Below are 27,630 nucleotides of genomic sequence, written 5' to 3'. Positions count from 1 at the left end.
GGACTGATGTTCAGGGCCTGAGCACAAAGCCCCAGAGGCTGATTAAAGTCCTTGTGCTGTGTCTGTGCTGCTGAGCTGGGCTGGGCTCCTGGCACAGAGGCAGCTCCTGGTCACCAAGAAGAGCTTCAAAAGCACATTTCTCTGGATGAGCAGCTCTTGTGCCAGCCCAGCAGGGCTGGGGCACTGCCTGCAGCCAGCGCGGGCACAGCCCAGAGGCACAGAGAGCTTCAATCAGTCAGGGCTGGGAAGGGGCTGAGAAGTGCCTGGGGCACAATCACAGCCAGCCCTTGGCACAGGAACCTCTGGCTGCAGGACAATGCAGCTGCAGCTCCTGGAGCCATCTCCTCAAGCTGGAACATGCCAATGCCTGCAGAGCCTGTGAGTACATTCTCTGCTTGTCTCTTGTGCAGAGCAGCCAGGGGTGCCCAGGGCTGTCCTGCAGAGCAGGGTCCTGCAGCCCAGGGCACTGTGCTGGGGCAGGGACTCTGCTGCCTGCCAGGGACAGCTCTCAGCCAGCCCTGGCAGCTGCTCCCAGCGCTGGGGACAAGATCTGGGTGGCAGGAGACAGCTGGTGAGGCTTGGAAGTGTTCTCCTTGTGTGGGGAGGATGCTGCATTGTTCAGGGCTGCTCCCAGAATGACATTTAACTGCAGAACATTTCCAAGTAGATTATACAGGGAGCACAGCAAGGGAGAACCTGAATAAAAGGGAAAATCTGCTTTTTTAATCTACTTCTCTAGGTTGCATGGTTGGGAAATTGCACATAGATATTCATCTCTCCATTCAGGTGGAAAAAAAGCAAATTTCTCTCCGATCTGAATAAAGCAGACAGTTACAAAAATCAGCAAAGAGCCCTTTAGAGGCAGCATCAGTTTCACTTTTCCAGCCTCCTCAGGGTTGCTCTGACGTTGCCATCAGAGCCTGCAGAGCCAGAGCTGCCCCTGGGCAGTGCCAGAGCTGGGAGGGCTCTGAAGGGCAGAGCTGAGCCCCCAGGGCTGGGCTGGGCTTTGGCAGCACTGGCAGGGCTCAGCCCTGGGCACAGGGAAGCAGCTGCTGGCAGGGACAGCTCCAGGCAGCAGAGCCCTGGGCAGGCAGTGGGGGAAAGTGTCCCCAGCCTGTGCTGGGATATTTCAAGTCCTCTCCAAACCCAACTATTCCATGATTATTTGTTTACAGATCGTTTTGCCAAGGCACCACAAATGTCGAACAGCAGCTCCATCAGGCACTTCCTGCTGCTGGCATTGGCAGACACGCGGCAGCTGCAGCTCCTGCACTTCTGCCTCTTGCTGGGCATCTCCCTGGCTGCCCTCCTGGGCAACGGCCTCATCATCAGCGCCGTAGCCTGCGGCCACCACCTGCACACACCCTTGTTCTTCTTCCTGCTCAACCTGGCCCTCAGCGACCTGGGCTCCATCTGCACCACTGTCCCCAAAGCCATGCACAATTCCCTCTGGGACACCAGCAACATCTCCTACACTGGATGTGCTGCTCAGCTCTTTTTCTTTGTTTTCTGCGCTACAGCAGAGTATTTCCTCCTGACCGTGATGTGCTATGACCGCTACGTGTCCATCTGCAAACCCCTGCACTACGGGACCCTCCTGGGCAGCAGAGCTTGTGCCCACATGGCAGCAGCTGCCTGGGCCAGTGCCTTTCTCTATTCACTGCTGCACACGGCCAATACATTTTCCCTGCCCCTGTGCCATGGCAATGCCCTGGGCCAGTTCTTCTGTGAAATTCCACAGATCCTCAAGCTCTCCTGCTCCAAATCCCACCTCAGGGAAGTGGGGCTCATTGCTGTTAGTGTCTGTTTGGTACTTGGTTGTTTTGTGTTCATTGTTTTCTCCTATGTGCAGATCTTCAGGGCTGTGCTGAGGATCCCCTCTGAGCACGGACAGCACAAAGCCTTTTCCACCTGCCTCCCTCACCTGGCTGTGGTCTCCCTGTTCCTCAGCACTGCAATGTTTTCCTACGTGAAGCCTCCCTCCATCTCCTCTCCATCCCTGGATCTGGCCCTGTCAGTTCTGTACTCGGTGGTGCCCCCAGCCCTGAACCCCCTCATCTACAGCCTGAGGAACCAGGAGCTCAAGGCTGCAGTGTGGAGACTGATGACTGGATGCTTTCAGAAACATTAAACTGTTAGCCAGCTTCTGCAAATCACTTGTAATGAAAGTAATCTTAGATCCTTCTTGTTCATTTTATTTTGGGGGTTGCTTTTCATTGTTTTACTTTTTTCATATTGTCCACAAATAAATGTCATTGTATGTGCCATTTCTCATTTTGTTTGCCTCCACCTTCCCTGTGACCATAGACTGTGTCAATAAGTGGTTGTGCTCTTGGTGGCTTTAAATGAGCTAAAGGATCTTTCCCAGCAGAGTTTTCTGCAGAGATGCCCTTTTGTTGCCTTCTCTGGAGCTGCAGCAGCAATGTCTGTGTGCAGAGCTGGGGCAGATCAGTGCTGGCCCAGCAGCTGTGCCCAGCAGCAGCAGCAGCAGCAGCAGCACTTGGTGTTGCCATTGCTGCTGCCGTGGCCCTGCCCCGCTGCCCTGGTGGCCCTGGTGTTGCTGCAGGGCCTGAGTGCTCTCGGGGCTGGGCACAGCCCTGGGGGTAGCAGTGCCGGGGCTGCAGCAGGGACAGGCCATGGGCACTGCTGGGGCAGCGCTGACGCCTCAGGCCAGGCCCTGGGGGCTCCAGGCTCCTTGCCCAGGCTCTCTCAAGAACACGGCCAGGCCAATGCTCAGCACAGAAACCCCCGTGAGCAGCCCCAGGCTGGCCGTGGGCAGGCTGGGGGCAAACAGCATGGCTGGGGCTCTGCAAGGGCCCTGGGGCAGACGGGAAGGAGCAGCAGAGCAGGGGCTGATCCATGCCCAGTGCGCTGCACAGCCCAGGGCAGCGTCCCAGAGCGTCCTCATGCAGCTGCCAACAACATCCCCCCTCTGCAGCCCTGGCCTCTCCCCCAGCTCACACAGGTGCCCCATCCTTGCAGGCACAGACACGGCAGCACTGCCTCAGCAGCCCCTGTTTGCATTGCCCACAGCAGGGCCAGCACCCCCATGCTGTTGCTGTGGGGACATGAACCTGAGGGAGCACAAATGCCATCAGCCCCTGGGGCCAGCAAGGCCTGCGGGACACCAGGGAAACCACTCAGCTTTGTCCTGGCCTCTGCACTCAGCCAGAAAGTTTGTTCCCATCAGCTGGGAGTTTCCTGTGCCACTGCAGACGCTGTTGCTCAGAGCCAGGGCTGGCTGGCAGCCACCCCCAAACTGCCCTGGGCATTTCCTTGGCTTCACTTTTGTTTTCTTTACTCTTCCCTTGTACAAATCTCTTCCTCTTGCCCAGCCCTGTTCCTTCCCCTGCAAACAGCCCATCCCTGTTTGGCCTTTCCTCTCTGGCCCCACTCCCCATTGCAGTTCCTGACTTGGCCCCATGGGAACGTCCCTTGGGCAGCAGGATCATCCTACAAGTGCTGCAGGAATTGTCTGCAGGCTCCTGCAGTGCCTGCTGCTGCTCCCTTGCCAGAGACACCCCAGGCCAGGGGGGCACATCTGGGCTGCTGTGTCTGCCTCTGGGGCTCCCTGTTCTGGGCAATGAGGAGGAGCTGCAGAGGCTCTGCAGGACTGACAGGATGGGCTTTGGGGCTGCCAGGAGAAGCTGAGGGACCTGGGCTGCTGGAGCTTCTGAGGAGGAGACCCAGGGCTCATCCTGCAACTGCTCCAAGGGTGGTTTCAGAGAATCCCAGGATCAGCAAGGTTGGAAAAGTCCTTGGAGATCATCAAGTCCAACCTGTGCCCTGACACTGCCTTGTCTCCCCTGAGCCTCCTCTTCTCCAGGATAAACAACCCCAGCTCCCTCAGCCCCTCCTGACAGGACTTGTGTTCCAGACCTCTCCCCAGCCCCACACTCCAGCCTCTCCATGTCCTTCCTAAATTGGGGTCCCAGAACTGGACACAGCACTTCTGCCCAACCAGTGCTGAGCACAGGGGAAGAATCCCTGCCCTGCTCCTGCTGGCCACACCATTCCTGATCCAGGCCAGGAGCCATTGGCCTTCTTGGCCACCTGGGCACACTGCTGGCTCATGTCCAACCTGCTGTCCATCAGTCCCTGCAGGTCCCTTTCTGCCTGGCTGCTCTCCAGACACTCTGTCCCCAGCCTGTAGGGCTTCAGGGGTTGTTGTGGCCAAAGTGCAGGACCCAGCACTGGGACTTGTTAAACCTCACCTTGCTGGATTTGGGCCCTGGATCCAGCCTGTCCAGGGCCCTGTGCAGAGCCCACCTACCCTCCAGCAGATCCACACTCCCAGACAACTTGCTGTCACCAGGGTTCCATGAGGCCCCAGAGTGTCACAATGGTCTCCATGATTCCATGAGGCTTCACAGTGTCACAATCTCCCTTTAGTTCCATGGGACCCCTTGGTGTCACAAAGTCCCTTGGATCCTTGGGCCCTGCAGTGTCACAATGGATCCTTGGTTCCATGAGGTCTGGCAGTGCAGCAATGCTCTCCTTGGTTCCACAGGGTCACAATGGCCTCTTGGTCCCAAGGGCCACCACGGTTTCAAACATGTTTCATTCATTCCACGAGTCCCTGAGGAGCAGCCCTGGTGCCTTGGTTCCATGGGGCCCTGCAGTGTCACAGTGGCCCCATCGTGACACCAGGTCCTGCTCTGTCACAATGCTCTGCATGGTTCCACAAGGCCCTGCAGGGTCACAGTGGCCTCTTGGCTCCATGAGGCCTCAAAGTGCCACAATGAATTCCTTGGTGCTGCAGTGTCACAATGGAGCCCTGGTGACACAAGATCCTGCAGTGTTACCAGGGACCCTTGGTTCCATGGGGCACCACAGTGTCACAATTGTTCTCTCAGTTCCCAGAGTCCTTGCAATGGAGCAATGGCCCCTTGATTCCATTGTCCCCAGGCTCTCCCAAGGGTCTCCTTGGTTCCGCAGTGTCACAATGGCCCCTTGGTTCCACAAGGCCCTGCAGTGTCACAGTGGCCTCTGTGGTTCCAGCAGGATCCAGACTGTCACCATGGACTCCTTGCTTCCATCCAGCCCCACAGTGTCACCATGGCCCCTTGGCTCTGTGCTGCCATGTTGTACACAGTGTCACCATGGTCCTCTTAGTGCCACCAGGCCCCGCAGTGTCACAATGGCCCCTTGCTTCCCCAGGACCCTGCAGAGTCACAATCATGAGAGAATCAGCCAGGCTGGAAAAGACCTTGGAGAGCATCAAGTCCAACCTGGGACCCAACACCACCTTGTCACCCAGACCATGGCACTGAGTGCCACATCCAGTCTTTCCTTAAACACTTCTAGGGACGGTGACTTAACCACCTCCCTGGGCAGCCCATTCCAATGCCCAATCACCCTTTGTGTGGAGAATATCTTCTAATGTCCAGCCTAAGCATCCCCTGGTGCAGCTGAAGGCTGTGTCCTCTTGTCCTGTCCCTGTTCCCTGGGAGAAGAGCCTGACCCCCACCTGGCTGCACCCTCCTGTCAGGGAGTTGTAGAGAGTGATGAGGTCTCCCCTGAGCCTCCTCTTCTCCAGGATAAAAAACCCCAGCTCCCTCAGCCACTCCTCCCTGGACTTGTGCTCCAGAGCCCTCAGCAGCCTTGTTGCCCTTCTCTGGACACGCTCCAGCCCCTCCATGTCCTTCCTAAATTGGGGGGCCCAGAACTGGACACAGACCTTGGCATGCTGCCCCACCAGTGCTGAGCACAGGGGAAGAATCACTGCCCTGCTCCTGCTGGCCACACCATTCCTGATCCATAGGAGATCCAGTGATTGGATGAGGGAAATGGTGGGGAGAAGGTGGGGACAAAGTGTTATTGATTGTCAGCCATGAAGGGTCTTGATTTTCATATCTATTTAGACTGCAATAGAAGGTACTGGGGATCAATATCAACTGGACATTGCTGATATGAATCTATAAACAGGAAGAGAAAACAGGACAATTCACTTCTCTCTGCATTCTTTTCAATATAGTATATTCACCTTTAATAAATGTCTGAAATCTGTTCAATTAACCACAGAAGGTTGAACATTTATATGATTCCCAGGGGTTTTTCCTGTTCAGGTGTTTTGGAACAAATGTTTACGTTCCTTTTTCAGTGAATTCCTGAACTGAAGAGTTCAAGAAAGAAGATGCCTCTGGAGTAGTGAATTCATCAGCAACCTCCAAGTGGCTGCAGATCCATCCCCATGAGAGCAGCAATGAACAGAAATGGGCACAGCTTTGTGGCTGCTGTCCCAGCTTTGGCATGGGCCCTGGGCCTGGAGCAGGAGCAGCTCTTGAGGGCCCCAAGGCCGGGGCTCTGGTGCTGCCCTAGGCAGATGGGATGGCAGCAGGGGCTGCAGAGCTCTCAGCACCTCAGGCCGAGGGGAGCAGGGCAGCCAGGGAGCCTCCTTTGGCCTTGGCCAAGCACCTTCCCCCATGGCTGGGGCTGAGTCCTGTGGCAGCTGCAGCTGCTGCTGTGGCCTTGGCAGGGGCTGAGGCCGTGGGGCCAGTGCCCAGAGCAGCCTGGGCTGAGCAGAGCTGTGGGGCCAGAGCCGGCTGGGCTGGGCTGGGCTCAGAGAGGCCCTTGGTGCTGCCCAGAGCTCAGGGCAGCTGGCAGAGCTTGCAGGGAGCTGGGCTGGGCTCAGAGAGCCTGGCCCAGAAACCATCAGTGTCCATCTCAGCCTGGCTGAGTGTGCAGGGGCAGAACTCAGGCCAGGCCTTGTGGGGCAGGGCCAGCGCCTGTGCAAGGCATTTAATATCCAGCAGAGGAATGACTTTTGCATTTGATGGAGCTGTGCCTTCCCTTGGCTTTGTTGGCTGACAAGAAATGAACATCCCTCTGTGTCTCAGGCAGCTCCTTCTCCAAGGAAAGCAGGTGGGAGTTGGAGCCATGGAGCTGAAAGCTGCAGGTGCAGCCTGGGCTGGAGGGAGCTGAGATTTGCACAAGGCTGCTCTGAGTGCCAGGGCTTGGATGGGGGAAATGGTGGGGTGGGGGTAGGGACAGAGTCTGATTGATTGTCAGCCATGAAGGGTTTAATTTTCATATCTATTCAAAGGGCATGAGGAGGTACTTGGACTCAGTGTCAATTGCAGATTGCACATATCATTTAAGTAACAGGGGAAAAAAACTAAACAGGTCCTGAAAAATCTTTTTCTCACTGTCTTTTTAAATATATTGCATTCACTGTGGATATACTACTGAGATCTGTCTAATTAACCACAAAAGATTTGGAAATTAAAATCAAATGATTCCCAGAGGCTTGGCTTGTTCAGGTGTTCTGAATGTTCATGAGCCCTGGGACACTGAATTCCTGCACTGAAGAGCTGAAGGCTGAACAAGCCTCTGGAGCAGTGAAATTCAGCAGCAGCCTCCAAGTTGCTGAGGATGTCAGCAGCCCCCAGTGAGGCCATCCCTGCCCAGAGACCGTGGGGGAATGGGCAGACAAGGAGAGTGTCCCTGGGGCTGGGGCAGCACAACTCAGAGGCACCAGCGGCTCCAGCTGGGCAATGGAGTGTGGAATGTGGCTGGGAAAGCCCTGCCTGGGCTGGGCCAAGCAGGACACACAAGCCCTGACTGCCATCCACTAAAAAACTCTCTCAAGGAGACCTTTAAAAGGAATTACAATTGTCTGTGTGCTCTGAGTTTGACTCCCTGGAGAAATACCAACAAAGATTCTCAGGAGCTGAAAAGAACAAAACAGGCACTACTGGGAGCTTTAGAAAATCACAGAAACTTTGGCAAATAGGTTATTATGACATTGTAGTGGTTTTAGTTTGTTAATTTAAGATTTTTCTAATATTGAGATTTCCTAATTAATGTATTGATGAGTTTGTTCAGTTTTAGTGTCAGTTAATTATTTATGTATTTATTTTGTTGTGAGATAGGATTATGGGAAAGGTAAAGTAGTCCTAACAGTTTAAAAGGGTATAGAGAAATTTTTATTAAAAGTAAATTGAAAAAGAAAAAAGTAGTAAGAATTAAAATAAACCCTTTAGAACAGTTTTTTTTCTTGATAACTTTTTCTTTGTACTGACAATGTAAAGTAAGTAAACTTAAAATTTCTAGTTCGTTTACTATTTCAAGAACAGTCTTTTTTTAGTTTACTTTAGGAGAGAAGTTTTTCTTGTTAAGGTTATGGAGATTTTTTTACAAGAAGAAAAATTTTTTTGTTGTTGTTCTTAATTCTGTCATGGATATCAGTTGTCTGGGGAACTTTGTTCTTGTGAAGTTGTTTTTATTGCTACAAGCTTTTTCACAGCTTGTAGATGGGCCATGTCAACTTATGGGGTATTGTTTTAAAGATGAGTTCTTTAAGGGTAAAAGTTCTATTTTTTGCTTTTAAAATTATTTTTATCTCTGGGAATAGAGATTTCCTCTTGTGGATACTGGATTACTTGGATTTTTTCCCTCCTGTTTAAACTTTTGATGAAATTACAGTTATTTTAACATTTGTTTATTTTAGTATGGCGGGTTTTTTTTGATATTATTTGTAATTTTTTTAAAAAGTTTTTTGTGTTAAAAAGAAAAAGAGTTTTTTTCATTATAGTTTACAAGAGGATTTTAGTTTTAAGATTAAGGTATTTTTTCTTTTTTTATTTGGGATTTAATTTCTCCTTTACTGACTTTAATGGTTTTATATATTTTTTTATATTCTGGTACTTTGCTTTTTTCATTTACTCGATGGAGCAATGAAGTATTGAAAGGATTAACACCTGACCTGCCAGTAACTTGTGGTGGAAGTTGTGGTTGGGTTGTGTTAGGATTGGTTTTATGGTTGGTTTTGGGGGTTTTTTTGTTTTTAAGTTTTTAGTTGTAGGGTTATTTTGTATGGGTTGTGGGTTGTAGGAGTTTTTGGTTTGAGTTGTGTTGGGGAGAGGGGACTTGATTGTGAGATTTTAATAGCTGTGGCTGGCTTTGTTCTGGTTGGGGTTTTGTAGCCTCTTTTGTTTTCCTGTTTGGGAGTTGTTGGGGTTTGGTTTGGTCAGAATGGGGCCAATGGGGAGGGGGGCAGCCTGGGGAGGGGGGAAGGGGCTCAGCCCATGGCAGGGTTGCTTGGTTTGGTTTGGTTTGGTTTGGTTGAGATGGGCGCCAGGGTCAGGGCCGCTGCTTCTTTGTTGACTGGAAAAGAAAGAGGAGGTTCCTGGGTTTTTTCATCTTTAACATTTGTATTTCACAGAGGCGTGTTCAGTATCTCAGTGGTTTAACAGATTGTCAGTTACACAAAACGTTTTGTATTACTTTTTAAAATTCTTCTAATGTGCAATTACAACAGATATTTAATCAACAAAACAACACTTCTCAAAGTATTAACTTGGCCTATTCAACTTCACAAACTCTAAGCCTGTTCAATTTAATGATAATCAAAATTTACAGGAGCACAGAGACAGAAGAAGACACAGAAAGAGAGAAAGACAAAAAAGATACAGAGAAGCACACACACAGCTACCAACTCCTGGATTCCAGCACTGTTCAGATGGAAATTCCAAGAGGATGCAGGGTCAAGATGTGTGCTTGCCTTGTGGTCAGCCTTCAATACCCCTTGGTCTCCCTGGGCCCTTCCCCCAGGTGGGGCTTGGGCTCATTTGGTCCCTCAGGAGCTGGGCTGGGGCTGCAGAGGTGGCTGTGGAGCATTGCCTGTGCTGTGCCAGGGACTGGCAGCCACTGCTGGGCTGGGATAGAGGCTCTGGGGGGATTGGGGTTCCAGGGCAGGGCTGGGGTTCCAGGGCAGGGCAAGGCTGGACCTGCCCCTTCCTCCCCCATACACGAAATGTTTCCAGCCAACAATCTCCTCCAATTTGTCACAACAGGCAATATTGGAGGTGGAACTCAAATTCTGGCCATGGGCACCTGGCCGAGAAGGACAGTTCTTTTCCATAGGAAGGAAAGCACAGAGCCCCAGCGTATGAAGAGCCTCACAAGGCCAAGGCCAGCCAGACTTATCAGGAATGGAAGATTTTGTCTGGGACCAGACTTTGGATATAGGGAATATTAGAGGTGTAACCCCAATCTCAGCCATGGGCACCTGGAGAAGCAGGACAGTTCTTCCCCATAGGAAGGAAATCACCAGCCTTCCCCAGTGTTTTTTGAGACAGATGCAAAGTGACCCTTGTAAAACCACTGCAAGACAGACTTGTCCTGGGAATATTCCTATTGGAACAATCACGGGATATAAGGTGTTGTTGTTCTATTTCTGGAGTCCCATACTGTTGTTATCAAATTTCTAAAGTCCATACCTCCTTGGTGTGTTCTTATAGCTGCAGATCTTCACAGCACAGACACCTTCTGCATCTTGTTCTTTCTCAGTTCAGAGCAGTTCCAAGGCTCTCCCTGACTGGCTAACCCACCCCCTTTTATCCCAGATATCTTCATTGGTCACAGCTGCAGCCCAATTAAGAACATCACAGCTGCAGCCCATCAAGGACAACCGGGACCTCCCAGGGCAAAGCCTATATACAGATATTCAAATACAATACATTTCCTCTGTTATAATAAGGAAATTTGGAGGTGGAATCCCAGTTCTGGCCATGGGTGCCTGGAGGAGGAGGAGAGTTCTTTTCCATGGGAAGAAAAGCACAGCGCCCCAGTGCTTCAGGAGCAAATGAGACGAGACCCTCAACATGCCAGGGTCAGCTGGACCAGTCATGTGGCCCCTGGGAGGCCAAACCAGCCAGACCTGTTCTGTGTTCCCTTGGTTTTGTGGGGCCCTACAGTGCCACAATGGTGCCTTGATCCAACGGGCCCTGCCATGCCATAATGGTGGCTTGATCCCATGGGATCCAGCAGTGTCACGATGGACCCTTGTTTCCATGGGATCCAGCAATGTCACAATGGCCCCTAGGTTCCAGAAGGCCCCGCAGTGTCACAATGGTCCCAATGATTCCATGAGGCCTTGCAGTGTCACAATGGACCTTTGGACCCTGGCGATTTGCAGTGTCACAATTGTCTCCTTTGGCTCCACAGTGTCACAATGGACCAATGATGTCAGGAGGCCCCTCTGTGTCACCCTGGAGCTTTGGTTCCATGCAGCCCTGCAATGTCACAAAGGCCTCTTGGTTTCAGGAGGCCCCACAGTATCACAATGATCCTCTTGGTTCTGTGGGGACCCCCAGCTATAGAATATTAATCCCGATGTTTCCGGGTCTGTCGTGCCCGGCTTTGTCTAACTCTCACTGCTAGACCAAAGCCTGAAGCTGTGGTGTTTTCACCCCAGAGATACCTCTGGCCGGCTGGGTGCTGCAGCTAGGCACTCGAAACAAATCCAGGAAAAGTAGGAACTCAGTTTACCTCTGGTGGAAAAGGTTCAGGCGACGGTGAAGAGAAAAAGGAGCAGGTTCTATCGTAGAGTCTTAATCCAGAGTTTTATTTCAGGATGGTAGACCTCTGAATCTGGTAACAGCTCACAATAGAACTCCAGGCCACATGGTCTCATCCCCTTTTAAGCCCCGGGGACAGGGGGAGGGAAAGGGACAGGTGAGGGCCAACTAGGTGGGAGGAGGGGAAGGCTCAAAGGATATAGATGCTTGGACAGGCCAATGAGCCCAGACCTGAAGAGCATCTTTTGAACTTCTTCCAACCACATGACGCCCTTGCTGGAATGTTAAGATTGATGGACAGCTCTTAGGCAGGAGGGCAAAAGGGGGATGGGAAAGGTTGGCACACCTGAGGGTATTGGGATAGGTGAAACAGGAAATCACACTGCAACACCCAGGGTCACAATTGTTTCACCGGTTCCATGAGGCCTCACAGTGTCACAATGGTCTCCGTGATTCCATGAGTCCTGTTAGTGTCACATTGGTCTCCTTGGTTCCATGAGGCTGTGACATGTCTTAATTGTGTCTCCATGATTCCATGAGGCCTTGCAAAGTCACAATGGATCTTTGGCTCCATGGGGTCTCGCAGTTTCACAATGGACCCTTGGTCCCATGACACCTCAAATTGCCTGTCCTTGCAGCTTTAGTCTGAAAGCAACCCTTGGATATTTGGGGAGTATTAGGGGTGGAATTCCATTTCAGCCATGGGTTCCTGGAAGGAAGGTTGGATCCCAGTGTTTCAAAGGCTGATTAGAGGCAGCCCCAAGGAGGCCAAGGGAAGCCAGACCTGTTGTCAGGGAAGAATCCTTGGATAGACAGAATTTGGGAGGCCAAACCCCACTTTTGTCTATGGGCATGTGGACAAGAAAGACAGTTCTTTTCCATAGGAAGGAAAGTACAGAGCCCCAGTGTTTCAAAGGATGATGAGAGCTGGCCCTTAAGAAGCCAAGGGAACCTGGACAGTCCTGGCAGGTTTGTCTGGGAGCCATCCTTGGATATAAGGAATTTTAGAGGCAGATTCCCAATTTTGGCCATGGACACCTGGACTTGAAAGATGGGTTTTTTCTGTGGCAAGAAAAGCACAGGCACCCAGTGTTTTGAAGGAAGATGAGAGGTGGTCCCCAAGAGGCCAAGGCCAGCCAGAGCTGTCTGTCCTGGTAGGTTTCATATGGGAATAATCCTTGGATATAATCAGATTTGGAGGAGGGATCCCAATTTCAGCCATGAACCCCTGGAGGAGAAGGACAGTTCTTTCCCACAGGAAGGAAAGCACACAACTCCAGGGTTTCAGGGGCTGATGAGAAGCAATCCTCAACATGCCAAGGTCAGCTGGACCAGTCGGGCAGCCCCCAGGAGGCCCAGCCAGCCAGACCTGTTCCATGTTCTTGGATCCTTGGGGCCCTGCAGCATCACAATGACCCCTTGGTTCCATGAGGCTCTGTAGGATCACAACAGATCTTTGTTTCCATGAGGCCCAGTGATATAACAATGGTCTCCTTGGCTCCACAGTGGCACAATGGCCCCTTGCTTCCATGAGGCCTTGCAGTGTCAAAATGGTTTCCTTGTTTCCATGGGATTGTGCAATGCCACAATGGCCCATTGGTTCCATCGTGGCAGAGTCTCAAACTGGCCCCTTGATTCTATTGGGTTCCTCAGGGTCACAATGGTCCTGTTGGTTCCAGCAGGCCTGGATGTGTGACAATGTCCCCTTGCTTCCATGGGGACCCACAGTGACACAATGGCCCCTTGCTTTCCTGAGACCCTGCAGTGTCACAGTGGCTGCCTCTGTTCTGTGAGGCCCTGTGGTGTCACAATGGCCCCTTGGTTCCATGGGGACTCAGAGTGTCAGAATGGTCTCATTGGTTCCATGAAGCCCCGCAGTGTCACAAATCTCTTTTGGTTCCACAGTATCACAATGGCACCTTGGTTCCATTGGGCTCCTCCCTGCCACACAAGTTCTCAGTTCCACGGAGCCCTGCAGTGTCACAGTGCTCTCCTTGGTTCCATGATGCCCCATAGTGTAACAATGGTATCCTTGGTTCCACAGTTAGAATGGCCCCATGGTCTCATGGAGCCCCACAGCCCCTTATGGAGCCCCACAGCCCCTTGTGGAGCCCCACAGGGTCACTGTGATCCTCTTGATTCCATGAGGCCCTGCTGTGCTACAATGGCTCCTTGGTTCTATGAGGCCCTGTGGTGTCACAGTGGCCCCTTGGTTCCAGTGGGTCCCTAAGTATCATATCAGTCTCATTTGTTCTATGAGGCCCTACAATATCACAATGGACTTTTAATTCCATGAGCTTTTGTACTGCCAACAACCAGAGAACAACAGTCTCCTTGGTTCCACGGTGTCACACTGGACCCTTGGTTTTATTGGGACTCACAGTGTCAGAAGGGGCTCCTTGGTTCCATGAGGCCCTGCAGAGCCCCTTGATTCAACGAAGCCTCGAAGTGTCATAATGGCCTCCAGGATTCCATGAGGCCTTGAAGTGTCACAAGGAACTTTTGTTCCATGGGGTCCCACACTGTTACATGGATCCTTATTTCCATGGGGTCCTGTAGTGTCACAATGGACTCCTTCGTGCCACAGAGTGTGACAACTGCCCCTTGGCCTGCCAAGACTCAATAGTGTCACAATGGTTCCTTGCTTCCATGAGACTTTGTAGTGTCACACTAGCCCCCTGGTTCATTGAGGCCTTTGGTGTCACCATGGTCTACGTGATTGCATAAGGCCCTGCAGTGTCACAACACACTATTGGTTTCACTGAGCCCCACAGTGTCTCTGTGGTCCCCTTGGCTCCACAAGGCTCTGAAGTGCCACAAAAGACCTTTGGTTCCACAAGGCCTCAAAGTGTAAAAATGGCCTCCATGGTTCCATGAGGCCCTGTTGTGTCACAATGGACCTTTGGTTCCATGAGGCCGCAGAGTGTCACAATGGTATCCTTGGTTCCACTGGACCCTTCATCCCCTGGAGACCCACAGGGTTCACTGGAGACCCCTTGGTTCCATGAGGCCCTGCCATGCTGTAATGGCCCTTTGGTTCCATTGGGTCCCAAAGTGTGAGAATAGTCTCCATTGTTCCATAAGGCCCCAATAAGTCACTGTCATTCCCTTGGTTGGACAGGGCCCCACAGTGGAACAATGGACTCCTGGTTCCATGAGGTTCTTAAGTCACAATGGTCTCCTTGGATCTGCAGTGTCACAGTAGCCCCTTGGCTCCATGTGGCCACACTGTGTCACAATGGATTCATGGTTCCACCAGGCCTTGCTGTGTCACAATGGCCCCTTGGTTCCAAGAGGTTTCTCAGAGTCACAATGGTCTCCTTGGAGCTGCAGTATCACAATGGACCATTGGTTCAATGTGACCCCGATATACCAAAACGGATTTTGGTTCCATGGGGTTCTGCAGACTCACAAAGGACCCTTTGTGCCCTGACTTTGCTCAGTGTCACAGCTGACTCCTTGTTCTAGGAGGCCCCACCACCACCAAATATCAAAAATATCAGATTAAGACTCCTTAACACTAATTTCCTATTTAAGAGGATATCATTTATTTGGGTCTGAGGTCTAGTAAGATATAACTCGTAACCTTATGTGGACATGTAATTCTACCAGCATCACTAAATGCATATTACAATTTACCCATAAAACCCACCTCAAGTTCCCAGACTCAGTCCTTCGATTTTCTGTCACTGCAATCTTGAGCCAAATGTCTTCTTCTTGTCTTCCAACCATCCTTGGTGAGAAAGCAGCACCTGAATGCCTTATTCCTGTACTAAAAGTTCACAGGCACAGTGAAAATTGAATTAACCCTTTTGATATCAGGCCCACGGCTTTGTGTGGGCAGGCAGAGGCAGGCAGGAGGCAGAGCTGTCAGCAAAGGAAGGGCCCAGCCAGGTGGGGCAGCCGGGGGATGCCCACAGCCTGCAGGGACAGAGGCGCAGGGCAGGAACACTGTAGGACAGCCTGGGCTGCACAGGGCACAGGGATGGGCAGCAGCTGCAAGACAGCCCTGACAGAGCCAACTTGGGCAGCACTTTGGCCATGGCTGCTGGCCCTGGGCCTGAGGCCACGAGGGGACAAGTGACCCTTGCAGGCCTGGGGCCTCATTGCCTCCTTGTCCCTGCTCAGCAGCCTGGCAGGGGCTGCCCCATGCTCCTGCCCTTGGCATTGCCCATCCCCACATGCCAGTGCCCATCCTGGGAACAGCCTTGAGCAAGGAGGGAGGGACAGGATCTACCTTGCCAGGGGCTGGGGCTCAGGCCTTGGCCCTTTGCATTCCTGGAACACATCCAGGTTTGCTCAGCACCAGAGCCACCTTTGCCTTGCTTGTCCCCACCTGTCATCACTGCCACCAGTGTTCTGCTCCACCTGGAACCTGGGGACACTTTCACGTGAGTTGAGTCCCTGAGTGGGACACATTAAAAGTTTGGATTTTAATCTCACTTTGAGTTTTTGAGAAGTTCTTCGAGCACACTCTGAAGGACTGAGTCTGATGCAAAGAGCACCAAAGCCCCAGAGGGTCATTAAAGCCCTTGTGCTGTGTCTGTGCTGCTGAGCTGGGCCGGGCTCCTGGCCCAGAGGCAGCTCCTGGCAAGGGCAGCAGAGCTGCAGAGAGACAGCTCTGGCCAGGAGCAGCTCCTGTGCACAGCCCAGCAGGGCTGGGGCACTGCCAGGGCCCCTCAGGGACACCAGCAGGGCACAGACAGAGCTCCCAGGGGCTCAGCACTGGCAGGGGCTGTGGCATGTCCCAGAGGGGGCTGTGTCACAGCAGCTCCTCTGTGGCTGTGTCATGGAGGCACAGAGCAGCTGTGATGTCAGCAAGGGGCTGTGTGACAGCACAGAGGGGGCTATGTGAGGTCACAGATTGGGCTATGACATCACAGAGTTTGTTGTGTGAGGTCATTGAGCAGCTACAGCATCATAGCGGGGATTCTGTGACACCACAGAGCAGGCTTTGACATCATGGCATGGCTGTATGGCATCATAAAGCAGGCTGTGAGGTCAAAGTGTGTGCTGTGACATCACATAGTGTCATTATGACATCACAGAGAGGGTTTTGTGACATCACTGAAAGGATTGTGACATCACAGAGCTGGCTGTCACATCATATAATAGGTTGTGTGGCCATAGACCAGACTGCCATCATAGAGGGTGGCTCTGTGACATCAGAGGGAGGGTTATGACATCACTGTGTGGCTGTGTGACATCATAGAGCAGGTCGTGACATCACAGAAAAGACAGTGACATCACATGGTGACTTTGTGACATCATAGTGTCTTCTGCGACATCACAGAGAAGCTGTATGAAATCACAGAGTGACATCTCAGGAGGCTGTGTAACATCACAGGATGTTGTGTGACATCACAGGGACTGTGTGACGTCACAGAGATGGCTGTGTGACATCACAGGGGACTGTGTGACATCACAGGGGCTGTGTGACATCACAGGGGCTGTGAGGTCATTGGGGAGGTCACTCTGCCCCGGCCCCCTCACAGTTCCCCCCAGAGCAGTCCAACCCTGCTCGTGCACAGCGGGGTCCCCTGTCCCCCCGGGTCCCCCCGTCCCCGGTGCCGCAGCCTCCCCCAGAGGATGTTCCACGAGATCGACCCCAGAGCCTGACACGGGGACAGGGGGCCAGGGCCCTGGGGGGTGGCACAGGGGGACAGGGACCCCCCGGCAGCGTCCCCGTGTCCCCCAGGGCCAGAGCCTGGGCCAGGGCTCCTTCACCCTGGTACCAACGAGGCCTTGAGAGCGCTGAAAAAATCCCCAGCAAGGGAGCAGCAAAAACCAGATTTAATATTAAGGGACAGCAGCACAAAGTTCCTTGGCAAGAGTCACTCTGCTCCTGACTGGACACTTTAGGCACACCAAGGAAACAAAGCAACAACAAAACCAAACAGAATCCAGGCAATCGAACCAGAAATGAGCCGAGAACTGTCCCTGTGTGTGTGTTTGACAAAAAGACAGTGAGGGCAGGGATAAAAGGAATACGGCTTAAAAGCTTAAAAGAGCTAAAACTCAACAGGACTGAACTTATACCTTAACCTTAACTGATACCTTCAACTTCACAATTTAGCAAATGAACAGCACTTAACAGTCCTTAACCTAAGTCACAACCTATGACTTAATGATTTAATGGTGGAATAAAAATGAAACAATATTCAACTTAGATTATAACATATTAAACTTTACTTAGCAAAAAAAAGCTCTTAACACCATTTAACTTACTCCTCGTGATGTAACCTCACTTACAGGCCTGACTGACTCAGCTATCCAAGGCACTCAAACCCCTCAGAGAGCAGCATTTCTGCCACATTTCCCCAGCACAGGCACTCCTGTGTGCAAACAGACACAAAGAGTCAGTGCAAGGCACCTGGGAGAAATTCCCCTGAGGGCAGGAAATGCTAACTTTGGATCCTTTGGCATCTCCCCAGCGGGTGAAGGGTTGAGCCTGGAGGAGTGGGGGGATCGGCCCAGGCTCCGTCGTTGTTGGGGATCCCCGAGTGCAGCAAACGGGAGAGTTCCCGGCTGGGAGAGGCCCCACTCAGAGGGAGTCGCTGGCCCAGGAGAGCTCCAAGGGCTCCTTTTGGAGCGCTGTTTGCAGGGCCCCAAGAGAGGGGCTTCAGTCCCAGCAATGGTTCATCCTGGCCACACTTGGCACCAACAGCTTTCTTTGGCAGGGTGAGAACAGGGATGTTTTGCCACTGAGGGAACAAAAGCAGTTCCCAGGGCTGCTCCTCCAGAAAGCAGGAGCTGGTTGGGCAGCAGCAGTGCCTGGAGCAGACAGTGTTTGTGATGAGCTGCAGAGGAGCTGAGCCCAAGGGCTGTTGGCCAAGGCCGAGCCCCAAGGAGCATTTCTCAGCTGGCAGGGTGGCCTGAGAAGGGGAGGGGGGAATGCAGCAGCACAGGGCCCATGGAACCAAGGGACCATTGTGACACTGTGGGGCCCTGTGAGACCAAGGGACAATTGTGACACTGTGGGGCCCTGTGAGACCAAGGGAACACTGTGACATTGTGGGGCCTTGGGAGAGCATGGGACCATTGTGACCCTGAAGGGCCCCATGGAATCATAGAGAACATTATGACACTTTGGGGTGTCATGGAAACAAGGAGCCATTGTGACACTGTGGGATACCATGGAATCATGGATACCCTTGTGAGCCGCAGAAACCAAGAGGATGTTCTGACACTGCAGGGCCACATGGAACCAGTGAGACCATTGTGACACAATGAGGTCCCACGAAACCAAGCAGAGCATTCTGACATTGTGTGGCACCATGGAACCAAGGACCCATTGTGATACCACGGGGCCTCATGGAACCAAGGGCACCATAGTGACACTGGGGGGATCCACAGGACCAAGGGGACCATTGTGACATTGTGGGGCCTGTGGAACCACAGAGACCATTGAGACACTACAGGGCCCAATGGAACCAGGAGAACACAGCACAGGTGTGGCTTGTTTGTCATCCCGGAGGCCACCTGACTGGTCCAGCTGACCGTGGCATGAGGAGGGTCTCTTCTCATCTGCTACTGAAAAACAGGAGATCTGTGCCTTCCTTCCTGTGGAAAAGAACTGTCCTTCTCCTCCAGGTGCCCATGGCCAGAATTGGGAGTTCCACCTCCAACATTCCCTATTTTGACAGACTGGAGGACATTGTTGGCTGGAAACATTTCATGCATGGGGGAGGAAGGGGCAGGTCCAGACTTGCCCTGCCCTGGAAACCCAGCCCTGCCCTGCCCTGGAACCCCAATCCCCCCAGAGCCTCTATCCCAGTCCAGCAGTGGCTGCCAGTCCCTGGCCCAGCACAGGCAATGCTCCACAGCCACCTCTGCAGCCCCCAGCCCAGCTCCTGAGGGACCAAATGAGCCCAAGCCCCCCCTGGGGGAAGAGCCCAGGGAGACCAAGGGGTATTGAAGGCTGACCACAAGGCAAGCACACATCTTGACCCTGCATCCTCTTGGAATTTCCATCTGAACAATGCTGGAATCCAGAGCTTGGTACCTGTGTGTGTGCTTCTCTGCATCTTTTTTGTCTTTCACTCTCTCTGTGTCTTCTTCTATTTCTGTCCTCTTGCAAATTTTGAGTAACTTAAAATTGAACAGGCTTAGAGTTTCTGAAATTGAATGGGCCAAGGTAATGCTTTGAGAAGTGTTTTCTGCTGAATGAATGTGGCATTAAACCATTTGCCAAGTTTCTCTTATTTTCTGAAGTTGCCAGCAAAGACTCTTTTGTTGTTTTGACCTCTTGAGGATTTCTTCTCAGGATTTCTCCAGTGCATCCAACTCAGGGTACAGAAACAATTGTAATTCCTTTTTAATGTCTCCTTGAGAGAGTTGTTTCCAGGATGGGAGTCAGGGCTTGTCTGTGCTGCTTGGCCCAGCCCAGGCAGGGCTTTCCCAGCCACATTCCACACTCCATTGCCCAGCTGGAGCCGCTGGTGCCTCTGAGTTGTGCTGCCCCAGCCCCAGGGACGCTCTCCTTGTCTGCCCATTCCCCCACGGTCTCTGGGCAGGGATGGCCTCACTGGGGGCTGCTGACATCCTCAGCAACTTGGAGGCTGCTGCTGAATTTTCACTGCTCCAGAGGCTTGTTCAGCCTTCAGCTCTTCAGTGCAGGAATTCAGTGTCCCAGGGCTCATGAACATTCAGAACACCTTAACAAGCCAAGCCTCTGGGAATCATTTGATTTCAGTTTTCAAATCTTTTGTGGTTAATTCAACAGATTTCAGAAGTGTATTCAAACTGAATATGTTCTATTTAAAAAGACAGGGAGAAAACATTATTTTAGGTCGTGTTTAGGTTTTTCTTTTCCCTGTTAATAGCAATCTCCAATTGACACTGAATCCAAGTACCTCCTCATGCAGTTGGAATAGATATGAAAATCAAGACCCTTCATGGCTGACAATCAATCAGACTCTGTCCCTACCCCCACCCCACCATTTCCCCCATCCAAGCCCTGGCACTCAGAGCAGCCTTGTGCAAATCTGAGCTCCCTCCAGCCCAGGCTGCACCTGCAGCTTTCAGCTCCTTGGCTCCCACTCCCACCTGCTTTCCTTGGAGAAGGAGCTGCCCGAGACACAGAGGGATGTTCATTCATTTCTTGTCAGCCAACAAAGCCAAGGGAAGGCATAGCTCCATCAAATGCAAAAGTCATTCCTCTGCTGGATATTAAATCCACTTTGCACATCAGACAGTCTCAGAGCAATGGAAAACACCTTCTGTGCCCAGCACAGATCCCAAGGTCCCCCCAAACCCTCCCTGCCCCGATTCTGCCCAGATTTGCTCTTTGCACACACAAGTCACAGGCTAAAGTCAGGAGCTCCCTCCATGCCCAGAGGGAGGAAAAGAGAGAAAGGGGATGAAGAGCTCTCCTGTGCAGAGCCAAGGTCCAAGTGCAGCCCCTGCAGTGGGAACCACAACTCATCAGGTTTGTGTCCTTTGGGCTCAGGGCCTGGTGACACTCAGAGGTACAGAATGGTTTCTTGCCAACAAACACAAGTTGAACATTTGAACAGTTTAATAACCATCACAGCTCTTCCCTCAGCTCTCTGGGATGTCCCAGCAGCATCTGACATGTCCCCCATCCTCAAGGGATTTCTGTACAGGAACAGTTACAGACAAAGACATAAGAAATGGTAATTCTGTGATAGATAAAAACACAATTAAGATGTTGACTAGTGTGGTATTTATTTGAACTTTAGAAAGACTGGATAACTCCCTGATGCTCAAAGCATGAAATCAGTCAGTTGAGAGGCACTTGAATGACCAGAGAGCATCTGGAGGAGAAAATCTGGAAGGAATGGGAAGAATAAAGTTCCAGAGAGCCTAGTGAAGAGATGCCCTTAGACATGGCCATTTAAACAAGAGAGCTGCAAACACGTGAAGGAAGAGCGACAGGAAATATTAGAATGAGTATTGGTGAATATCTACACAAGTAGAGGGGGGAATCAGTATTTCTTCTTTTGCCATTATTAGAAGAATCCAGTAGATCCAGGAAATTCCTGTTCCTGATGGGAAAACATTGCCATTTCTTAAAAGGACTCAAATGAGCCAGATAATAATGATTTGCTTGTAACTTATGAAACTAACAGGTATTAACACCTGTGCCCCTTTCAAAGCAGACATCAGCTGTGTGCCCATGAACAGGCAGTGCCACTTGTGCCCTGAGGGGCTGAGCTGGGATTGGATCTCTCTGAGAGCACCTGAGGGAGACCAGAGCACCTTGCAAGCTGCAGGTCCCTGACAGCCCTGCAGGGCTCCTGCCCCATCAACATCTGCTCTGCTCCAGTCTGAAAGAGGGCCCAGCATGGTGCCGGGATCATCAGAGAGCTGAGGTGTGTGCTGGAATTCAATGGCCTCCCCATCCCACAGCAGCCCTGCATTTCCCTGCTGCAGCCTTGGCCTCCAGCCCAGCCATGGAGGCTCTTTGGGCTCAGGAGTGTTGCTGCAGCCCCCAAGGGCAGCTGAGCTCTGCCTTTGGCACAGTCAGGCCTGGCCAGCGCAGGCCATGCTCAGCAATTGCTTGTGTGTGCCTGGCCTTGCTGTCAGCCCCGGCAGCGGCTGCGTGGCCCCTTTGTGGCCGGGTGCGGGCCCAGCCATGGTGGCCCAGCCCCTGTGCAGGCCCAGCCCAGGCCAGGAGCATTGCGGCTGGGAACGGCCCCTGTGCCGTGGTGCCCACAGCAGCCTTGGGGCTCTGTGCCCCATGGCCTCCCTGCTGGGCAGCCTCTGCCAGCTCCTGCAGAGCCCGTGGCTCCTGTGGGGCTGCACAGACAGCCCTGCCCCGGGCTCTGCCGGCCTCTGGGCCAGCAGAGAGGCAGCCAGGGCTGGCCATGGCCGGGAACAGGCCCTGAGCCCTGCAGGAGGATGGAGCTGGGCCACAGCCAAACTCAGCCCAGGCCAAAGCTGGGCTCAGCAGCCAGGGCTGCCAACGCATGGGCACAGAGGCTGGCGCTGACAAATGTCCTGGGCCCCCTCCCTGCTCTGTCCATGCCACCAAGGGCACAGAGCAGCCTCCTCTCTGGGCCACTTGCCTGTTTGCAATGCCTTGCACAGGCGCTGGCCCTGCCCCACAAGGCCTGGCCTGAGTCCTGCCCCTGCACGCTCAGCCAGGCTGAGATGGACACTGATGGTTTCTGGGCCAGGCTCTCGGAGCCCAGCCCAGCTCCCTGCAAGCTCTGCCAGCTGCCCTGAGCTCTGGGCAGCACCAAGGGCCTCTCTGAGCCCAGCCCAGCCCAGCCGGCTCTGGCCCCACAGCTCTGCTCAGGCCAGGCTGCTCTGGGCACTGGCCCCACGGCCTCAGCCCCTGCCAAGGCCACAGCAGCAGCTGCAGCTGCCACAGGACTCAGCCCCAGCCATGGGGGAAGGTGCTTGGCCAAGGCCAAAGGAGGCTCCCTGGCTGCCCTGCTCCCCTCGGCCTGAGGTGCTGAGAGCTCTGCAGCCCCTGCTGCCATCCCATCTGCCCAGGGCAGCACAAGAGCCCTGGCCTTGGGGCCCTCAAGAGCTGCTCCTGCTCCAGGCTCAGGGCCCATGCCAAAGCTGGGTCAGCCACAAAGCTGTGCCCATTTCTGTTCATTGCTGCTCTGATGGGGATGGATCCTCAGCCACTTGGAGGTTGCTGATGAATTTTACTGTTCCAGAGGCATCTTCTTTCTTGAGCTCTTCAGTTCAAGAATTCAGTGACAAAAGCTCACAAATATTTATGCAAAACACCTGAAAAAGAAAAGCCCCTGGGAATAATTAAAGTTTTTAATTCCTTTGGTTTATTAGACACATTTCACAAATGTATTCAAAATGAATATACTGTATTGAAAAAAATGCAGAGAACTGTTTTCTCCTGTTAAGTTTTCATTTCCTGAATATAAATTTATATCAGCAATGTCTAACTGGTACAGATCTCCAGCACCTTTTAATACAGTCTGAATAGATAAGAAAATCAAGTCCCCCTATGGCTGACAGTGAATAACACTTTACCCTCACCCTCTGCCCACCATTTCCCTAATCCAATGCCTGGCAATCCTATGGTTCAAGAAATGATGTGGCCAGCAGGACCAGGGCAGTGATTCTTCCCCTGTGCTGGGTACTAATTGGGGAGCACCTCGAGGGCTGTCCAGTTCTAGGCCCCATGGAGTGGGCAATTGAAAGAAATTTGTAGCAGGAATGGTAAGAAAGCAAAGGAGAAGCCAAGGAAATGCTGAGGGCAGTTTGGGGGTGGCTGCCAAGCAGCCCTGGCTCTGAGCAGCAGCGTCTGCAGTGGCACAGGAAACTCCCAGCTGATGGGAACAAACTTTCTGGCTGAGTGCAGAGGCCAGGACAAAGCTGAGTGGTTTCCCTGGTGTCCCGCAGGCCTTGCTGGCCCCAGGGGCTGATGGCATTTGTGCTCCCTCAGGTTCATGTCCCCACAGCAACAGCATGGGGGTGCTGGCCCTGCTGTGTGCAATGCAAACAGGGGCTGCTGAGGCAGTGCTGCCGTGTCTGTGCCTGCAAGGATGGGGCACCTGTGTGAGCTGGGGGAGAGGCCAGGGCTGCAGAGGGGGGATGTTGTTGGCAGCTGCATGAGGACGCTCTGGGACGCTGCCCTGGGCTGTGCAGCGCACTGGGCATGGATCAGCCCCTGCTCTGCTGCTCCTTCCCATCTGGCCCAGGGCCCTTGCAGAGCCCCAGCCATGCTGTTTGCCCCCAGCCTGCCCACGGCCAGCCTGGGGCTGCTGACGGGGGTTTCTGTGCTGAGCATTGGCCTGGCCGTGTTCTTGAGAGAGCCTGGGCAAGGAGCCTGGAGCCCCCAGGGCCTGGCCTGAGGCGTCAGCGCTGCCCCAGCAGTGCCCATGGCCTGGCCCTGCTGCAGCCCCGGCACTGCCACCCCCAGGGCTGTGCCCGGCCCCGAGAGCACTCAGGCCCTGCAGCAACACCAGGGCCACCAGGGCAGCGGGGCAGGGCCACGGCAGCAGCACTGGCAACACCAAGTGCTGCTGCTGCTGCTGCTGGGCACAGCTGCTGGGCCAGCACTGAGCTGCCCCAGCTCTGCACACAGACATTGCTGCTGCAGCTCCAGAGAAGGCAACACAAGGGGATCTCTGCAGAAAACTCTGCTGGGAGATCCTTTAGTTCCTTTAAAACCACCGAGAGCGCAGCCCCTCATTTACACAGTGTGTGGCCACGGGGAAGGTGGAGAGAAACAAAATGAGAAATGGCAAAAACAATGACATTTCTTTGTGGACAATATGAAAAAAGTAAAACAAAGAAGAAGAACCTCCAAAATGAAACCAGCAAGTATCAAAGTTGACTTTTATTGCAAGTGATTTGCAGAAAATTCCAGCAGTTTAATGTTTCTGAAAGCATCCAGTCATCAGTCTCCACACAGCAGCCTTGAGCTCCTGGTTCCTCAGGCTGTAGATGAGGGGGTTCAGGGCTGGAGGCACCACCGAGTACAGAACTGACAGGGACAGATCCAGGGATGGGGAGGACATGGAGGGGGACTTCAGGTAGTAAAATATACCCGTGCTTAGGAACAGAGAGACCACAGCCAGGTGAGGGAGGCAGGTGGAAAAGGCTTTGTGCCGTCCCTGCTCAGAGGGGATCCTCAGCACAGCCCTGAAGATCTGCACATAGGAGAAAACAATGAACACAAAACAGCCACAATCTAAACAGACAGTAACAGCAAGAAGCCCAAGTTCCCTGAGATAGGAGTTTGCACAGGAGAGCTTGAGGATCTGGGGTACTTCACAGAAGAACTGGCCCAGGGCATTGCCATGGCACAGGGGCAGGGAAAATGTATTGGCTGTGTGCATGAGAGCATTGAGAAAGGCACTGGCCCAGGCAGCTGCTGCCATGTGGGCACAAGCTCTGCTGCCCAGGAGGGTCCCGTAGTGCAGGGGTTTGCAGATGGACACGTAGCGGTCGTAGCACATGATGGTCAGGAGGAAATACTCTGCTCCAAGGAAGAAGAAAATCAGAAAGACTTGAGCAGCACATGCAGTGTAGGAGATGTTGCTGGTGTCCCAGAGGGAATTGTGCATGGCTTTGGGGACAGTGGTGCAGATGGAGCCCAGGTCAGCGAGGGCCAGGTTGAGCAGGAAGAAGAACATGGGCGTGTGCAGGTGGTGGCCGCAGGCTACGGCGCTGATGATGAGGCCGTTGCCCAGGAGGGCAGCCAGGGAGATGCCCAGCAAGAGGCAGAAGTGCAGGAGCTGCAGCTGCCGCGTGTCTGCCAATGCGAGCAGCAGGAAGTGCCTGATGGAGCTGCTGTTGGACATTTGCTGGGGCTGCACATGGGCACCTGTTCATGGAGAAAGGACAGTGACAAGTCAGCAGAGGCTGCTTGGAGCCAAACCTGGGCCATTCCCTGCAGACTGCCCCGCTGGGACTCACCCAGCCTTGTTCCTGCTCTGGGAAAACCTTCACCCAGGTCCCTGCCTGAGCTCCAGTTGTGCTGGCTGAGTGTGCCAGGAGCAGCCAGGCCTGTGCGTGGGGGCTCTCGAGGAGCCATCCCTGCCCTGCTGTCCTGGGTTTGTGGCCATTTGGCAGAGGGACAAGGCTGGATATTCAAGATTTGTCAGGAGAATCACTCCTAATGCAGAAAGTCTTGGTAGCATCTGCACTCACAGTCCTATAGGACATGGATGTCAGGAGCTGGTTTAAGGAATTTTTTTCCTACTCACACATCATTCCTGGCTCTCTGAGGTCACAAATCCCCAGCATTTCTGCTGCACTCAGAGTTTGCCACTGAGAGATGGGAGAGGCAAAGGATTCCCCGTGGCTGAGGGAAGGTGAGGGGCTGGACGGGCTTGTTCCCAACTGTCCTGGCTTTGCACCTTGGGCTGCAATCAGAGCACAATCACACTCCTGGATCACCCTGGGATACTCCAAGAGGCTGGAACTCCAAGAGATCCAGGCACAAATCTGCACCCAGGAGGGCAGCTCAGAGCCTGGCAGGGCACAGCAAGGAGATCCCTGGCTGTGCCCATGATGGGATCTCAGGGAGGGGGCTCAGCTCATTCCCCTTTGCCATGGACTGCTTTGCCCACAGCCCCACAGGTGCCAGGGAAGCTTGGACACCCCATTGCCATGGACAGCCCTGCCTGGCAGGAATGCCAAGGGCAGTGCCTGACTCAGCTGCTGCAGATGCCAGAGCCTCCCTGAGAGCAGCAGATAACAGTGCCAATGTCAGGGCAGTGCAGAACCAAGAGCAGATGTTGTGGTGCTGTGCCTGAGAGGGCAGGGCAGAGACAGCCGGGCACTCAGGACAGTGTTCCCGTGCCCAGCTGTGCCCGGCACCTCCCACACACCAACAGTGCCCTCCTGCCCCAGCCCTGCTCTCTCCAGCCCCCTCTCCTTCCCTGAGCATCTCCCTGGGCCTGGACATTCCCTCCTGAGAGGAGCCTTGTCCCTGCCAGCACTCACAGAGCCCATGCCAGCCTGTGTGCCCTGGCAGGGGCCCTACAGAAACCTGCCTGTGTGCAGGGCCCTGGCTGGGGCAGGCTCTGTGTGCAGCTGGGCAAGGGCAGCTCAGGAGAGCCCTGCTGGGCCCTGCAAAGGTGCTGCTGCTGCTGTGCAGGGCTGAGGAGTGGCTGAGGGCCCTTTGGGAGGCTCCCAGCAGAGACACTGACCACCCAAACTTACAGTTCTGACCTCTCTGTAAATGCTCAAACATTCCTTTGGTGACCCTGTGTGTCCCTTTCAACTCAGAATGTTCTGTGAGTATCTGATTACAATTCCTGTTCTGCTCCTCTCATCCCCTTGTTGTCTATAATCAAAAAAGAAAACAAAAAAACCCTTGCAACAGTGTTAGAACAGTAATGTAAAAACCAGACATTAATTGGAAGCTTCCAGGTGTCCCAGTGGGGATGGGAAAACCCGACCCCTGATTTCAGCAATTTATTAAGGTTGATTATTAGGATATTTAACAGGAATATCCAATAGGAGTTTCAGTGTCCCTGGTTACAAACCCCCTGCTCAACCTGTTGGAATAGGTCCAAAGGCTTCTTTGCCAAAAATTTTTGTTATGACTGCTCACATTCTGGTCAATTAAAAAAATGTTTTTGTAGGTTCTCTTCCTGATAATAAGACAGTATTTCAGGAAGGTATTTAGACAGTGAGCTTATTGTTCTAAAATATAACAGAAAGTTTAGGAAACGTACTAGAGTTAATTATTATAATTATATAAGTATGTAATATTAGTTTATTATAGTTAATTAGGAATTTAGTAGTGTTAGGTAAGGATTGTAGATTTATAACTATATAATAGTAAGTTACAGAGCTATGAATATATGAAAAATGTGTAAAATGCAAAAATCTTTTTTTCATCACCCCAACTTTCCCATCCTTCTAC

General features: G+C 52.7%; 3 protein-coding genes across 3 annotated transcripts in view; 2 read left to right on the top strand and 1 right to left on the bottom strand.

The window, feature by feature from the left end:
* LOC139604076 (uncharacterized) overlaps positions 1-27,630 on the top strand; it is a 1,261,625-nt gene that overhangs the window by 1,218,505 nt on the left and 15,490 nt on the right.
* Positions 1,199-2,131, top strand: LOC139603973 (olfactory receptor 14A16-like). The gene has a single exon (XM_071454971.1). It carries the CDS (start codon positions 1,199-1,201, stop codon positions 2,129-2,131), a length of 933 nt encoding a protein of 310 aa, XP_071311072.1.
* On the bottom strand, positions 24,623-25,555 carry LOC139603986 (olfactory receptor 14A16-like). Its single transcript, XM_071454986.1, has one exon. It carries the CDS (start codon positions 25,553-25,555, stop codon positions 24,623-24,625), a length of 933 nt encoding a protein of 310 aa, XP_071311087.1.

The sequence above is a fragment of the Agelaius tricolor genome, unplaced genomic scaffold (genome assembly GCF_023055355.1).
Source record: "Agelaius tricolor isolate 1412-34295 unplaced genomic scaffold, bAgeTri1.0.p SCAF_43, whole genome shotgun sequence".
Classification (NCBI taxonomy): domain Eukaryota; kingdom Metazoa; phylum Chordata; class Aves; order Passeriformes; family Icteridae; genus Agelaius; species Agelaius tricolor.
This window is presented reverse-complemented; position numbering and strand designations above follow the sequence as displayed.

Bases quoted from the DNA above. Each gene is read 5' to 3' on its own strand.
- LOC139603986 (XM_071454986.1), bottom strand. From the start codon at position 25,555: ATGTCCAACAGCAGCTCCATCAGGCACTTCCTGCTGCTCGCATTGGCA.
- LOC139603973 (XM_071454971.1), top strand. From the start codon at position 1,199: ATGTCGAACAGCAGCTCCATCAGGCACTTCCTGCTGCTGGCATTGGCA.